We start from the raw sequence: 15834 nt of genomic DNA, 5'->3' as shown, positions 1-15834 counted from the left end.
GTGTAAAGAGTGTTGGGATGATACAGTAATCATCAATTTATTACTCTATAATTTAACTAAACATGCCATTTTCTCACAAAACTTGTGGTTGTCAGGCTAGTTGCTTTGTTTAAAAATTCTACTATCCACATTTTCAGTTTGCTATCAGATATTTTTAGTTAGTGCAATCTTTAAGAGGTCCATTAATATATTAGCTTGGTCTCTCAAAGGTATACTTTTATAGTATTGCATCACTTTTGTAATTGCAATGGGAGCAGTATTTCTTTATGTTGTAAAAGAGGGAGCATAGAAAGTAAGTGAAGTAAATTCTGATAATTCTTACTCTGAGCACACTAGAAAAGTAAATGCTTTGATAAGTTTACTTCATTTTTGAACCTTTATGATTTGTAAAACCTCAGGCTATTGACCTGCTGCTCTTGACTGAAGTATTTTATTATTTAAGGAAGTTATAAAGGTCTAATGTGGATTGGAAGACATGTTAATTGGTTATATTGATCACACTTGCAAAAGCTTCTACCTGGAGTAAATAGTACAAACATTCTACTAGATCTGTGGTTATGTGGCTCCCTAACTCTTTATGCAGTTCTTATGCTGTCTTAATATAGTGTATTAACACTCAGCTTTTTATCGTTCTTTTGGTAGTTATATACAGACTCAGCAAAGTAGTATCACATGGGAAATATTGTAGGGATTTTTAATAACTGAAGAAAGTATATGCAACTAAAAATGTATTGTCAATCAAAGTATGAAAACAGTTGAGTTAGGCTCCAATACTTTTCAAACAGTTTTTCTTTCTCGCTATATTGTCAGTTCTTTTACTCATAGAAAGTACCATTTTCTTGTGTTTGCACACTAGCAAAAATGGAGTTGAGAGATTAGGGTTTGTTGTACCCCTGAGCTTCCCATCGCTAAACTGTGATGTTTTGTTGTACTTGTGATATGATATATCACGTATGAAGTGATAATCTGGAGTGTGCAGTGACTGAAAAGTTCTTGGAACAATTTTTAAAAGTTTCTGTGGAAGCTTGGCAACTAATTTGCCTTGTCTGCATGTAATCTGATGTGTCCGTACCAGAAAAGATTAAATGGGGTGAAGAATCTGTTTTGTTAGACAAATATATTTGACTGCCTGACATTGAACTAATCAATTTTTTTTCTTATTAACATTGCGCATTTAATCTCATAAACTTCTATGGAATTTTCATGGATAGTATAGTTATTTTTTTGTACTTTTTAAAGAAATGGAGTGGTAGAGAATCTTTAGTCTACTTTGTAGAGTTGTGCTTAAAGAGGGAAGGTTTTTTTTACCTTATAGTTGTTTTCATTTTCTTTGAGGTTGATGATAATGTTACCAGACATTTGGATAGAGTGTTAAAGAGAGAAGACTGGGATCTCCTGATATTACATTACCTGGGGTTGGACCATATTGGTCATATGACTGGGCCAAACAGCCCATTAGTGGGACCAAAACTTCGTGAAATGGATAACATACTGAAGAAGATTCATGTTTCCCTTCTTTCAAAGGTAATACAGCTTCTTCTATTAGTTGTGGACTGACATTAAAATGCTTGCTGGTTGTTGTTGTTAGCGTCTTTATTCATAGACTAAAGTGTGTATTCTGTTCTTTGCTTTCCTGGGCTATTTCCCAGTGTAGCATTTTTAAGGATTTGGTGGCTGACCTTAGTTACATCTGCTAACAGCCTCTTCTGGGCAGCTGTGGAAAATAACATCCCCTTGATGTGTGGGAAGAGGAGAGGAATGCCTGCCAAAATTGTCTCATCACTTGTGAATTAAAATGGTTATTGGTGTGCTTTCTAGTAATTCTGCAGAAGGAGTAATGGGCATGTGTAGCTAATGGCTCAGATGTCCGGAATTGTGAAGGCATACATAATTCTTAGATATTTGATAAATTCAAATGGAAGTGGTGGTCTTAATCTGCTTTTTTTTTTTTTTTAATGGTAAATATAGCACATCTGAGTCTGTTTTTAGATTTGTAAATACTAGTTGTCACTTACCTAAGCAGTCTGGATACTGAAATACCAAGTCCTAGTTCCAGGTGGCCTGAAGCTCTTTTTATTGGTTTTTTTTTTTTTGCTACTGCAATTCAGAGTACCTATTGTGAAATTTAAATAATATTTTAGTCAAGTGGATACTATGACATGAAAAGAAAGGTTAAATCCTGTGTGTGGAAGTTCTATGAATGTTACAGTTGTTTTGCTGCTTCTTAATATCTTAGCTTTTGTCATTTATATTCAAGCCTTTATCTCTGTTTTAGAATACAGACATAATAAAAGCACTTTAGTTTTTGGATAGCACGTGTACTGGTCATAACTAGAGATGATACAAAAGTACTTGGTTGTTGAATGACTGTTAATTTTCTGATGCTTTGATTTGTTAGCTCAAAATTCTTGGACAAGGCTCACTTAAGTTTCTGTTTCTCTTTATTATGAAACATTCACCTAATTCAACATAATTCTTCAGCAATCATTATCAATTAGTCTTCATTGACTGTCATATTTAAATCCCAAATCAGTCAGATTTCAATCCCTAAAGCCCTTGGGAAACTATAGACTATTAGTAACATGATTATTTTTTAATATTGAATTGATAGTATGTTAGTATTTACAATATTAATAATTTGGCATTTATATTAAAACATAGAGAAACTGAAGAAATGAAGAGGGGGAATATGTCTGTGTTAATGATGCTCTTCTGGGACTACTGATTTTCTTCTCATGGTGTGATAGTCTTTATTTAATCTTCCAGAGAGTTTCTTATAACTCTGTAAATTCAGAGTTTTTTAAAAAACCTTTTTTTTTTTTTTTTTCTAAGATACTGACAATTGTGTTAGATATGAATGTGCCTTACTTCTAAAAATTACTATTACTGCATTACACTTAATTGCAGTGATCTCTTATTATCTGCCCCAGGGTGAGCAAGTTTCAAAACTGAAGTTAATTTTGAGACATATTCTTGTTTGAAAGTGCTGAAGATAGTGAAATTATATAATGAATAGTGTTTGTATGGTAACTTAGATTTTTTTCTGTGATTTTCAGGAGGAAGCTTCTCTTCCCAATTTGTTAGTTGTTTGTGGGGATCATGGAATGTCTGAAACAGGCAGTCATGGTGGTTCCTCAGAAGGAGAAGTGCACACACCACTGTTGTTTATCAGCTCTGCTTTTGGGAAGAGAAGTGGTAAGGATCAAAGAAGCATGATGATTTTTAGAACTGTTTTAGTTTCAGCGGGAATAGAGTTAATTTTCCACTTAGTAGTTGGTACAGGACTGTTTTCTGGATTCAGTATGAGAATAATGTTGATAACAGACTGGTGTTTCGGTGTTTACCCTGAATTAAGGACTTTTCTGTTTCCCATGCTCTGTAATTGAGCAGGTGCAAAAGGTGCCATTAAGGAGCATAGCAAGGACATCTGACCTGTACTGGCCAAAGGGATATTTCATACTATGGAACATCATCCCTAGTATATAAACTGGGGCTGCCAGTCACTGCTTGGGGATGGACTGAACACTGATCAGCAAGGGGAGACAAATTTTATTGTGAATTACTTGTTTCTCTTGGGTTTTATTCTTCCCCCTGTCTTCCTTTCATTACTATTACCAGTATAATATTTAAGTTTATTTCAGTTATTAAACTGTTCTAGTCTCAACCCATGAGGCTTACCTTTTTCTCCTCCACATCAGGATGGAGGGTGTGAGTGAGTGTGTGGTACTTGCTGTAAGGTTCCAGTAGATACCAGTGCATAGTGTACTCTAATGGGATGGGAACACTACTACTGTATATAACTGTAACAAGAATAGCAATAATAATTATGTGTACAGTAAAGTAGTTATTATTGTAAGCGAGAGGGGGGAGGGAGAGAAATAAAACCCAAGAGAAGCATGTGATGCACAATGCCATTGTTCACCACCTGCTGATTGGTGCCCAGCCCACCTTCAAGGAACATTCTATGGCCCCCAGTCAACTCCCTCCAGTTTGTATACTGGCTACGATGCTCTATGGTTTGTAGTATTCCTTCAAGCAGTTCAGGTCAGCTGCTCCAGCTATCTTCCCTCCCAGCTTCTCATGCTTGCTGGCAGAGCACAGGAAGTGGAAAAGTTCTTGATTTAGTGTAAGCCCTTCTTACCAACAGCTAAAACATCAGTGTGTTATCAACATTATTCTCTTACTTGAATCCAAAACATAGCTCCTGTATCAGATACTAGGAAGAAAAATTGTCCCAGTTGAAACCAGGACAAGAACACACTGGCAACTCTTAATTTATATTATGCTAGAATTCTTTTTGAAAAGTGGTTTGTTTTACAGTTATTTAGGAAAGCCCATTCTGTGTGATCTAAAACTCTGGTTTCAGCCAAAGTCAGCATCTGTATCTCAGTGAAACCGAGAATCATGAATCAAGCTTTGTAACAAGTGAGAGAATTGTGTATTTCTGAGATAATAAGCTTTTACAGCACTCTCCTATCCAAATGCTGAGCACTAATGAGATCTGTTGTCAGGATACTGGGCTAATGGTGTCCAAAATCCTATTTGAAGTGGGTTGAAACAGTCTTTCATGGCCAGAATATTTCCTTGGCCTCCATTCTTCCTTTCTGAGACAGCTAGGATAGAAGAATGAAAATTTCTCACACAGAGTCCCCCAGGAGGAGTAAGAAAGGCCTTGGGAGACTAGAGACCATTGGAAATAGGATTTTTTTTTAACATTAAATTGATCTGACCCTTGTGGGAGGGTAAGAGGTGATGGCACTGATAACATGACTGTTGGTTGCTAAGTCTTAAGGATAGAATATGGACCATGAGTGTGTTACTGTATAGGCTGGTTAATATAATTATTATTATATTAACCAGTCTATTTTATATAATTGATGTGAATTCACATGATTCTGAAGCTGATTTTCTACTTGTAGGTAATGATAAAAAAAAAAAAACCTGATAGTTAAAGGCAAGAGGCAATAAAGAAATGGAGTGGTAGAGAATCTTTAGTCTACTTTGTAGAGTTGTGCTTAAACAAACTCCTTGGCTGAGTGGATTGGTAGAATGCAGTCATACCAGGAGTGAATATTTTCCTTAAAATAATACTCCCTTCTGCTTTTAATTCTGCCACTTTTTCATTTCCATATGATTTCTTTTCTTCTAAAACCTGTGTGTAGAACCTTGATTTATTTATCTTGCTGGAAGTTCCTGCAGCACGGTAGAGATAGATTTTCCTGTTGTTTGCAAAGTTGTTATCCAGCTGCAATAGAAAGCACTGCTTGAGGAGTCCTTGACCTCTTATCAAGTCTGTAAACAAAACGAAGTCAAGAGTGGATCAAAACTCTTGGCAAATTTTTATTTTATGAATTTCAGTAGCATGTGTTGACAGCCAGGCCACAAGAGTATAGATTCTGTAAATGCAGTCTCCTATTCACTGGAATTAGTTTCTATGAGGTTTAACCTGAATGAGCAGTTCTTACATTTCAGTGAAATGTATTATTTACCTGTCTTTTGGGATAACATTCATGATTTTTAATGCCTTTGTAAATATCCAGCAGTTTACTTTTCATTGGTACAGTAATCAGGATTCTAGTGACTGCTCCTTATGATCCTACTGTAAACAAAATGTACTGTGGTTAATTTGGTAGACCTCAAAATAGTAATCCTGTGGGCTTTTTACATTCAGTATGCTGTCAGAGTATCACTTGTATAGCCTTCTACAGAGATGTGTCACCCATGATTGGCTAAATGTGTTTGGGTAGTTTGGCTTTTTTTTACCAGTTAAGAACTTGCCTTTAAAGATAAAATCTGAAAACTGCTGACATACAGGCACTCATGCAAAGAGGCTTTATGGATTATAGATGGCATTCTGTACGAGTTTGGGATTTATCAGAGCTAGATGAGAAATGAGGCAAATTTTAATGCTCTTAAAAGCAGCCTTGAGAGGAATAAAGACTATATAGAATTCTTTCTATACTGCATTTAAGTCGAAACACTCAATGTCTGAAGTTACAAAGAGGATGAAATAAAAGCATATAGAAAAACACCGTTACCTAACTAGTTCAGCATGAAAAGAAACAGCTGGCAAAACAATCTTAAACAGAAGGTTCCTTATGTTAATAAAATCATTCATGTCTGTAGATTTCTGTGGGACTGAAGGCTCATCCTGATAACTGCAGTAAGTTAATGGAATCTTACACAGGACCCTTTAAAAATCACTTGGTTTTCCTGCATGTAGCCATGTATTTGGAGCCTCAGCATTCTTTACCTGATGTCTAATTCTGTTTTCCTAGCAACCTGATATTAATTAAATCTTGAGCTGTTGTCATTATATCGAGATGCTTCTGGAATGCTGTCAACATTATTTTAGGTTCTCATTCTTTGTTCATATATTAAATTGGCTTACTGTAGTGCTTTCTATTATTTCTAATGTAAAAGTTATGAAACCCTCTTAGGATGTAGGCTGCAATTTGATATTAAGGTGATGTCTTAAACCATCTGTTTTCTTACTTCTACTTGTATAACATTTATTTTGTGTTTACAGTAGTTATTAGCATTGAAGAGTGGTGCTGGCTAAGAATTTAATAAATACTGGATTTACAGCAGCAGAGGATAGCAGCTGAAAAAGATCAGTCAAATCTCTGTAGACCACTTAAAATAGCTGATCTAACACCAATGAAACAATTTTGAAACTAATAAGGTGCCAGCTGTCTCTGGAGAAATAGAATGGGCTTGTTATTGAAATACTTCTTTTCCTCTCTCTTTTTTTTCCCCTTTTTTTTTTTTTTCATTCTAGCTCCTCTAGCCCAACCTCAGCATGTGCAGCAAACAGATTTAGCTAGCACACTGGCAATAGGTCTTGGCCTGCCAATTTCAAGAAACAGTGTTGGGAACCTTATATTGCCAGTTGTTGGAGGCAAGACAATGAGAGAACAGCTACGTTTTGTGCACTTGAATGGGTTCCAGCTTAGCAGATTGCTGCAGGAGAATACGCCTGCATATGAAAAAGGTAAAATAGCTAAAAAATGTTACAGATATGCTAAAAGAAGATTGTATATAAAACAGTTTGGACTTTTAAATTCAATAGTATGGCATTGCACTGCAAGCTAGCTATTCTTCTGAGAGTAGTATTCCGAACAGTTGTACTGAATTCAATCTTTACTGCAACCTACTTTGATACACTGCTCCTGAATACAGTTTTTTTAATGACTGCTAATATTCCTAGTTGGCAAAAGAGCAAAAATAATGATGGAGTAAGATTAAAGTAAAACTGCCAGTGTAGTTAAATCTGAGTGGTTTCATAACTGCTCTTTGTGAGGTATTCTATATAGGGCACTGACTCTGAGCTATTTGGAGAATTAACACAATGGACTGAATTTTCTAGTTTAAATAAAAAGATGCTTCAAGTAAAGTTGGGAGATAATTTAGGGTAAGTTATCTTTTTATTTCATTTTTATGTATTTACTTGGAATGAGAACCTAGAGAACTGCTTATAAAAAATGCATGGGGGTGTGTGTGTGTGTGTGTGTGTGTGTGTGTGTGTGTGTGTGTGTGTGTATTTGGATGAAAGAATAAAAACAAGTAGAAAAAATAAACCAAACCTAGCAAAATGTGGTATTTCATTAGGAGTCATGATACAAACTGCAGTATAAATAATGAATAATTAACATGATAATTTTGTGAAAAAATTGAGTCAGAGGGTGAAGGAGAATATTTTACCATTGACATTAGAAAATGTTGTCTTAAAGTTACTGTGAAGCTTGTAAATTGATTTGTAATCTCTTGAATTATTAAAATAACTAGATGAGAATGCAGAGCTGTTGTACTGCTAGGAATAATTAAAGTGAATAGCAACGTAGATTTTAGCAAAATGATTGTTCTAGGTCAAGAATCAATTATCTTTCAACATCACAGCTTCTAATCGTAATTAAACCTTGTCCAGGAATCTCAACAGAACAAATTCTGCTTGCAGCAACAACATGCCTATAGCAGGACCAATGCTCCATCTCTTCTGGCATTTTTTTCCTGCACAGATTTCTTCACTTAACCCAGTTGTGTCAAGTGAGGAACTTGCCCTGTTGAGGGGTGTCAGGATATGACTGTGTTGCTGAAAATACCATCACAAAACTCCATCTGACAGTATTTCTGCAAACACTGATGAAGCAGGCTGGAGTTTCTACCAGCTTCTTGTTTATATCTTCATTTTTGTTTTATTTTTTGTCTGGGAACGGCTTAATTTCAACTTGTTGCTTTCATCTGAGAAATTAAAGTCAAAATTGCTGAGCATAAAAATGTGAGAATTTTTTATGGTGCTTGCTTGTGACTGCAAACTTGTTAGAGCTGCAACCATACTGGAAAGCTTTGGGAGGCAAAGCAACCACTAATGACTTTCTCTTCTTTCAGTAACTGAAAGTCTCAATAACATGGTGCAAATTTAGGTCAAAGTCATGGTAGCTTTTTTTACAGAAATTTAATGTCAATTTCCCCTGTTTCTATTGACTTCTTAGAGGAGGTCTTGTTTTTTATTTTCTGAGTGTCCTAGTGTGCAAGGCTATAGGTTAATGCTTTGGTCTGTTCAGTTAAGACTGGCAGGGAAGTAGTAGGTTCTGTTTGTTTAGTGTTGTATGAATGATGTGGATACTTCAGGCCTTGAAGTTCTAAAGACAATGTCACTAACTCAGTGACTAATATCTGTAACTCAAGAGCATGCATGGATGGCCATTTGTTTTGCATGGCTTTTAAGTGATGATAAATGCCATCCCACTATCCCACTACTGGGACATACACATCTGTCAGGATTCCCCTAGAAGGAGTTTACCTTGCAGAGAAGTTACTATATTCAGTAATCTGTTTTCAGTAATGTTCAAGAAGGTTGCCGGCTTTTTAGAAAAGGTAAAAAGGAGGATCCTGGGAACTGCTTAACCAGTCAGCCTCACCTCTGTACTTGGTAAGATCACAAAACAGATCTTCCTGGAAGATGTATTAAAACATGTGGAAGACAAAAAGGTTATTGGAAATTACTGACACTACTTTGCTGTGGGCAAATTGTGCTTGGCTAATTTAGTGTCCTTCTATGATGGAGTAAATGCATCAGTGGACAAAAGATGTGTCTTCTACTTAGACTTCTGTAAGGCCTTTGGTAAGGCCTCCCTGAACATTCGTGCTGCTGTTGTTAGAGTGATATGGTTTGACAAATGGACTCTGTAATGAATAAGAAATTGTCTCCATGTCTATAAAGTTGGTGGCTTAATGTGTAATTGGAAACCAATAATGAGTGGTGATATAGCAAAAGATGTCTCCATTAACAGTGCTGGCGATGAACGAGATAATCTTAAAAGCAACTTCCAGCCTGAACAATTCTACAATTCTAAGATTGTAAGTTGGAAATGGAATGTGAGGAGGGAAAAATTATCTTTATGTGAGAGAGTGGTGACAGGCATATAGCTGTTCCTGGGAGTGAATGATGAAATAGTTGAGAGCTTCTGGGTCAGGATTAGTGCACAGACCAACATGGGCAGTATTTTATGGGCGTCTAGAGCAGACAGTTGAATTGTAAGGAATTCGTAGCTTTTCAGACAAATAGAGGAGGTCTTATTTTCACCATCCATGGTCCTCATGTGGTGCTTCAGCCATCCTGTTGCATTTCAGGCTGCATAACTGGATAGTGAGATGGACTGAAAAGTGGCTCACCTGCTGGGTTCATGTGAATGTGATCAGCAGCACAAAGTCCCCCTGAAGGCTACTGTGATCAGCCACAGGGCTTGACTCAAGCCGGAAACATTCAACATCTTCATCAATGATCTGGCCAGTGGGACAAAGTGACATCTCAGCAAGGGAAGGACACAATAGAAATCTGGGAGAAATGCTTGATGTAATAGGTGTGTTTCCTGCTGCTCCGAAGCACTTTGACAGGCTGGAGAAATGGGCTGACAGGAACCTCTTAAGGTCCAGCAAAAGGAAATGCCAAATCCTACACCTGGAAGAAGTAATCCCAATATATCATAGCAGAATCGGTTTTGACTGACTGGAGACAGCTGGAAGAACCACCACGGGGTGACTGGGACACCAAGTTGAACATCAGGCAGCAGAGCAACCTCATGAAAGGAAGGGCAATAGCATTCAAGGTGGCATTAGGAAGACCAGTCACCAGCTGGTCAATCCTGCTTCTTGTATCAACAGTGGTGAGCTGGCATCAGGAGTCTTGGGTCTGGTGCTGGGCTTCTCAGTACCATAATTTAGTGGCTATAACCTAGAAAGTGCAGTGCATGGTCATGAAGGTGGTGAGGGGGTTGGAATGTCTGTTATACAAGGAGGAGCTGAGGGTGCTCGGACTGTTTAGGAGGGGTCTTATCCATGTAGGTAATATATGATAGGAGGGAATAAACAAGATGGGACCGGGGTCTAATTGGTGGTCCTCACAAAAAATTTGGAGGAAACCTTTTTAGGTAAGATTTGTCAAACACTGGAATGAGTTGTCAAGAGCGGTTGTGGAGGCTTCATACCTGTAAACATTCAAGACCTGACTAGACACAGATCTGAGCAATCTTCTTTAACTCACCCTACTCAGAACCTTTTAATCTGTATTTGTCGAACATCTGAACACTCATCAGAGTTGTGCTGAGAGGTCTTGGGCTGTATAATTTCTGAATTCCACAGATATGGTCTTCTGCCAGGTTTTTTTGAGTGAAAGAAACCCCAGAAGATAGTTGGAGTCAGCTGGACATCACTCTCATTTGCTTAATTGGGCATCGCTCCTATTGAAACTGCTGCTGCAGTTTCAAGCTTTCCAATTCTCCTCTAGTAATAACTAGTGGATCAAGACATTTCACTTCAATACTAAAAGAAATGCTGCCTGTGACTGGAACTTCAGTTTAAAGTGAAAGATATACTTGAAAATGCTTGCAAGGATAGCATAAGCCTTGTTGTTTAAAAAAAAATATTTTGACTTGTGAGGTCAAAATCAGTAAGCTCTGCTGAAGGGGAAAACATGGCATTCCTGTCCAGTCCTGCTGTAATTTACAGCACAGGGGTTAGAGCACCAGCTGTTGGGGCCATGAGGATGATGACTGAGTCAGGAAAAGACTCACCCATTTTAAGCTATATCATAGAATGTACGTTCAGTTTTGGTGGAATATTAGTTTCCTTCTTAACACAGTGAGATGAAGTCAGCTGTCAGTTGAGTTGAATTGCTGTCAGATAGGAAGACAGAATGATTTTAACAAGCTGTTTCATAAAGAAGCCATAGATTTCCCTGAATTCAGCTGCTCCAATGTAAAGAGCAAACTGTAACAGTATATGAGAATTTCTTTTCGTCTTCAAGTGTGTTTTAAATATATCTGTTAATAAATAAAGAGCAGACTGAAGGCAGGTCAGTAATGTTTCTCCCCCCATGTTTGTTCATATAAACACACATTTTCAAACTAAGAGGTTGCACAACATTCAATGGGACTTGGACTTTACTTTATTGAGGTTCAGAAGAATCCTCACACTTAAACATATCATCAAGTAAATTAAATTTTACATGAGAAACTTGAAGGTTGACTAAGGGCTTTATTATTTAAAACATGCTAATAAATTTAATGTGAGGCATGAGGTTTTCTTTTGATAGGTGTGGATACATGCAGCTAAAGAAAAAGTCTGAAAGAGGGGAATAAAAATAGCCAGCAAAAATTAAAAAGCTGAAAGAAGAATTATCTAAAAACACACTTTGGGTTTTTGAGCAAGTTCATACCTCAGTGAAAAATAAGCAGCCCTAGGTATCTTGCAGTGCTTCCCTCATGTTCTGAACTTCTGAAGGTGTAGTTGAATGATAAATTAGGACCTCTTCTTTGAAAGATATTTTACAGTGGAATGAAGAGTCATGCTGGAGAGCAAGTTGGCTAGTGTTATTAAAATGAGTGTAAGCTTTTAAATTTGGGACTGATCCTGAACTTCTATTAGATTAAAATAATTTGACTTTTACTGGGACATGTATATATTGAAACTGAAGAAGTCGCTTTTACATTATTCAGTCTTTCTTGTAATTTTTTTAAAATTATTGCTGCCTGTGACTGGAACTAAGTGAAATTTTTGTCAAACAGATGCTTGCAAAGCTTATCCATTTGGTTGTGCTAAGATGGTAGTGAGGCTGAAGCACAAATTGTTAATGTAATACTATGCAAGTAAAACATTGCCAGTGCTTTGTGAAATGTGCAGCTGGGCAAGCTTTCTTTGGATTTTGCTTCAATTTTGACTTGTTTTATAAGTATCCCATATGGGAGTGACTTGCCAATATTACCTGCCTGTTACCAAAATGCTTCTCCAACTAAATAATGCCCAAGACCCTTATTGTTTGATGCCTTCTGCAAATAAATGTGCCACTGAACCAATATAAATGGAGTTCTCCAATGAAATTGGGCAACCATGGTCTTTTATTCCCATCTGAAAGATCTTTAAATCATTCATTCATGAGAATTTTGCTAAAAGTTATCTTTCACACCATGGACACAATGGTTTTGGCGGGCAGTTAACATGGAAAGGAGTAGATGAGAATGAAATAAAAATGCTAAAGGGGCTGAAGAGGGAGACTGGTGAAGAAGCAGAAAAAGAGAGCAGAACAGGAGCAGAAGATGTGGAAGGAATTAATTTATGTTTCAAAATATAGCTTGAACTCCTTTCAGTCTTCTGTATAATGAAAATGTGTCATGTCAAATCTCAGTTTGATTAAAGCCCTTTTTAGAAGATCCTTTATGGATGTCCTCACACTTATGAATATTTAACACTTATTTCAAATATACTGAATGAGAAACTTTACAGGGAATTTAAAAGAATTACAGGAAGGAAATTAAATCCTCTGTGTGCACTTGCAGCTATCTTGACATACAGGTGTTTGCTGCTGGCAGGATTGTGCTTTCTGGCAGATCCCTGCAAGCTCCCTGCATAGCAGGGTCAGCATGCCTTGGAGTCCGCTAGAAGTCTTTGGAAAAACAGACTGGACATTTTGACTTAAACATTGCCTTTTAAAATTCTCACCTTGAATTCTCACAGTAGATGATGAAATGTCTTGTATGGTAAGAGACTTGCAAATAGTAAATACAATTCTTTCATGACTATATGAATTGAGAATAGAAATACTTCATTCAGCTTCATTCACTTGAAATAAAATTTAAAATTGTTCTAGATTCAATGATGCGCTTCTGCTAAAAAGGGTTAAAAAAATAAAGTATTTTTTTTTTCCAAGTAGAATACACTATTCATCTACAAGGCGTGAGAAAGAAACGCAGCTTAAGTCTTTGTGACAACAAAGTTATTTCACTCATTGTTTTAACCTTTCTTGTCTGAAACTGCACAGCAAATGTTTCACCCTTCTTTCAGCTAAAAAGGGAAGAACTGCATTTTATATAAAATTTCCAAATCATCCTTTTGTACTTAAGTTATCATTACTTTTCAAGTCAAATTGCAGGGAAATAGCAATTACTATTAGTGTGAAGTGAAATTAAACATCTATTTTTCAGGAGAAATACAGATAAATGTCAATATTCATGCATAGCATAAGTTTCAGTGAGATAAGATTTTCTGAAAATTACACTCTTGCTTTCCATGTGTTATCAACTGAATTTGTATTGTGAATGCATACTGTATTCAATGATCGGTATTTGAGAAGCAGAATCACAGGTTAGTTAAAATAGGACTGGATCACTGCAGGTTATCTAGTCCAACCACCCTGCTCAAGCAGGATCCCGTATAGCACGTTACTCAGGAATGTGTCCAGACAACTCTTGCATATCTCAAGAAAAGGGCTCTGCGACCTCAAGATGCAACGTGTTCCAGTGCTCAGATGCCCACAGAGTAAAAAAAGTTCTTCCTCACGTTTAGGTAGAACTTCCTGTGTTCCTGTGTTGCCTCTTGTCAACAGGCAGACTCCTGCCTGTTGCTGGGCACCATGGAGAAGAGCATGGCTCCATCCTCTTGACAACCTCCTTTCAGATACTTAAAGACATTGATGAAGACCCCGCTCAGCCATCTCTTCTTGAAGATGAACAGGCCCGGCTCCCTCAGCCTTTCTTTGTAGAAGAGATGCTTCAGTCCCCTCATCATCTTTGTTGCCCTCCACTGGACCTGCTTCAGGAGTTCCATGTCTCCCTTGTCCTGAGGAGCCCAGAACTGGGCACAGCATTCCAGATGTGCCTCTCTGGGGCTGAGCAGAGGGACAGGATCACCTCCCTCAACCTGCTGGCAATGCTCTTCCTAATGCACCCCAGTATTCCACTGGCCTTCTTGGCCCCCAGGACACACTGCTGGCTCATGGACAGCTTGTTGTCCACCAGGACCCCCAGGTCCTTCTCCACAGAGCTGCTTCCCAGCAGGTCACCCCCAGCTTCTGCTGCTGCCTGGGGTTGTTCCTCCCCAGGTGCAGGATCCTGCACTTGCCTGTGTTGAATTTCAGGTGTTTCTTCTCTTCCTATCCCTCCAGCCTGTCATGGTACTTCTGAATTGCTGCACTTCCCTCTCATGCTCAAACCATGATGCCACCCCCTCAGCTTTGTGTCATTAGGGAACTTGCTTGCAGGAGGCCTCTGTGCCTTCATCCAAGTCGTTGGTGAATAAATTAAACTTCTTTGGACCCAGTGTCAACCCTTAGGGAGTGCTGCTACTAACAGGCCTCCAACCAGATAGACTTTACACTGCTGATTAAAACCCTCTGAGCTCTGCCTTTCTTCTAGTTGTTGGTCCACCTTCACCATCCACTCATCCAGCCCATACTACCAGCTGATATGGTGTGTGTTTGTTGTCTCCTGTGGTGTTTTCCCTAAACATCAGCTATTTGATCGTTTCCTACTTAGCTTATACAATGTGTTCTGGATAATGAATAGTTCTGGTGGACAGCATTGCCTTCTTCCCCCCTGCAGTATCTAAAGCATTTAAATTGTTTGTCCTGGAATCATTTTGTAAAAATGAATGGTTACTTTAATAAGTTTGTCAATTGTTAGAGATCTTGACAGTTTATTAGGTTAGAATTAATTGCTTTTATTCCAAGTAACTGGTATTGCTGCAGAAAGATAGTGTAATTTTGTACCCGTGAAAAAATTTTCAACTGCCATAACAATTATATATTTTTATGCATTATACAAGGAAATATAAAAATATGATCACATCTGTGAGTAATCTTTGTTCATGGACCCTCTTGCTTCTTTTCTTCTCTCCAGATCCTGGATATGAACATTTTAAGATAGCAGAAAAATCCCATGGTAATTGGATCAAACTGTATTTAGAGGGGAATAATTCAGAAATACTCTTAAATCTTGGCAAGAAGGTCCTGAAGCAATACTTAGAGGCCCTCAAGACACTGAGTTCTTCATTAAGCAAACAAGTGGCACAATATGACATATATTCAATGATGGTGGGGATTGTGATCATTATGGAGGTATGAAAATAGATCTTTTCTGTGTAAAAGTTAAGTGCACAAAAGTGTCTCGGTGTTGTATATGTAATGTATACACTTACTAGTCTTTAAAGTTACTGAATACGGGCTCTTAGGATTGGCTGACATTCTGCTTGCATAAGATTAATACTCTTTTTAAAGTAAAATCTGGCCTTTAAAATGACTCAAGAGTGCTTTTGATATGAATTTCTTACGTTTTAGTGTATCTAGTTACAGTAGATATGCAGATGTGCTACAATTTCAATTACTCCCATATTAGCCTTCTATTTTTGAGTGACTTCACTGCATTAGGAAAAAGAGCCTGGCAAGTAAATCCCTAGCTGTTCCTCTTTATCTAATACCCAGTATAGCTGCTCCAAACAGGCAATCCCTTATTTGGCAAATTCTCACAGTACCAAGAATTGTTGCTTGTACTGATAGATTAAGAG

At 37.6% G+C, this 15834-nt stretch overlaps 2 protein-coding genes across 2 annotated transcripts in view; one reads left to right on the top strand and one right to left on the bottom strand.

The window, feature by feature from the left end:
• The window catches only part of HOOK3 (hook microtubule tethering protein 3), a 945081-nt gene that overhangs the window by 460670 nt on the left and 468577 nt on the right, over positions 1 to 15834 (bottom strand). The window lies entirely within an intron of this gene.
• The window catches only part of PIGG (phosphatidylinositol glycan anchor biosynthesis class G), a 55436-nt gene that overhangs the window by 5029 nt on the left and 34573 nt on the right, over positions 1 to 15834 (top strand). Inside the window, exons 4-7 of the mRNA XM_050987049.1 lie at positions 1336 to 1524; positions 3057 to 3195; positions 6782 to 6994; positions 15171 to 15388. Of these exons, the coding sequence (XP_050843006.1) occupies positions 1336 to 1524; positions 3057 to 3195; positions 6782 to 6994; positions 15171 to 15388 (759 nt within the window). The remainder of the gene's footprint in view (positions 1 to 1335; positions 1525 to 3056; positions 3196 to 6781; positions 6995 to 15170; positions 15389 to 15834) is intronic.

The sequence above is a fragment of the Serinus canaria genome, chromosome Z, assembly GCF_022539315.1.
Source record: "Serinus canaria isolate serCan28SL12 chromosome Z, serCan2020, whole genome shotgun sequence".
NCBI classification, from domain to species: Eukaryota; Metazoa; Chordata; class Aves; order Passeriformes; family Fringillidae; genus Serinus; species Serinus canaria.
Note: the sequence above shows the minus strand (reverse complement) of the source record. Positions and strands in the feature narration are given on the sequence as shown.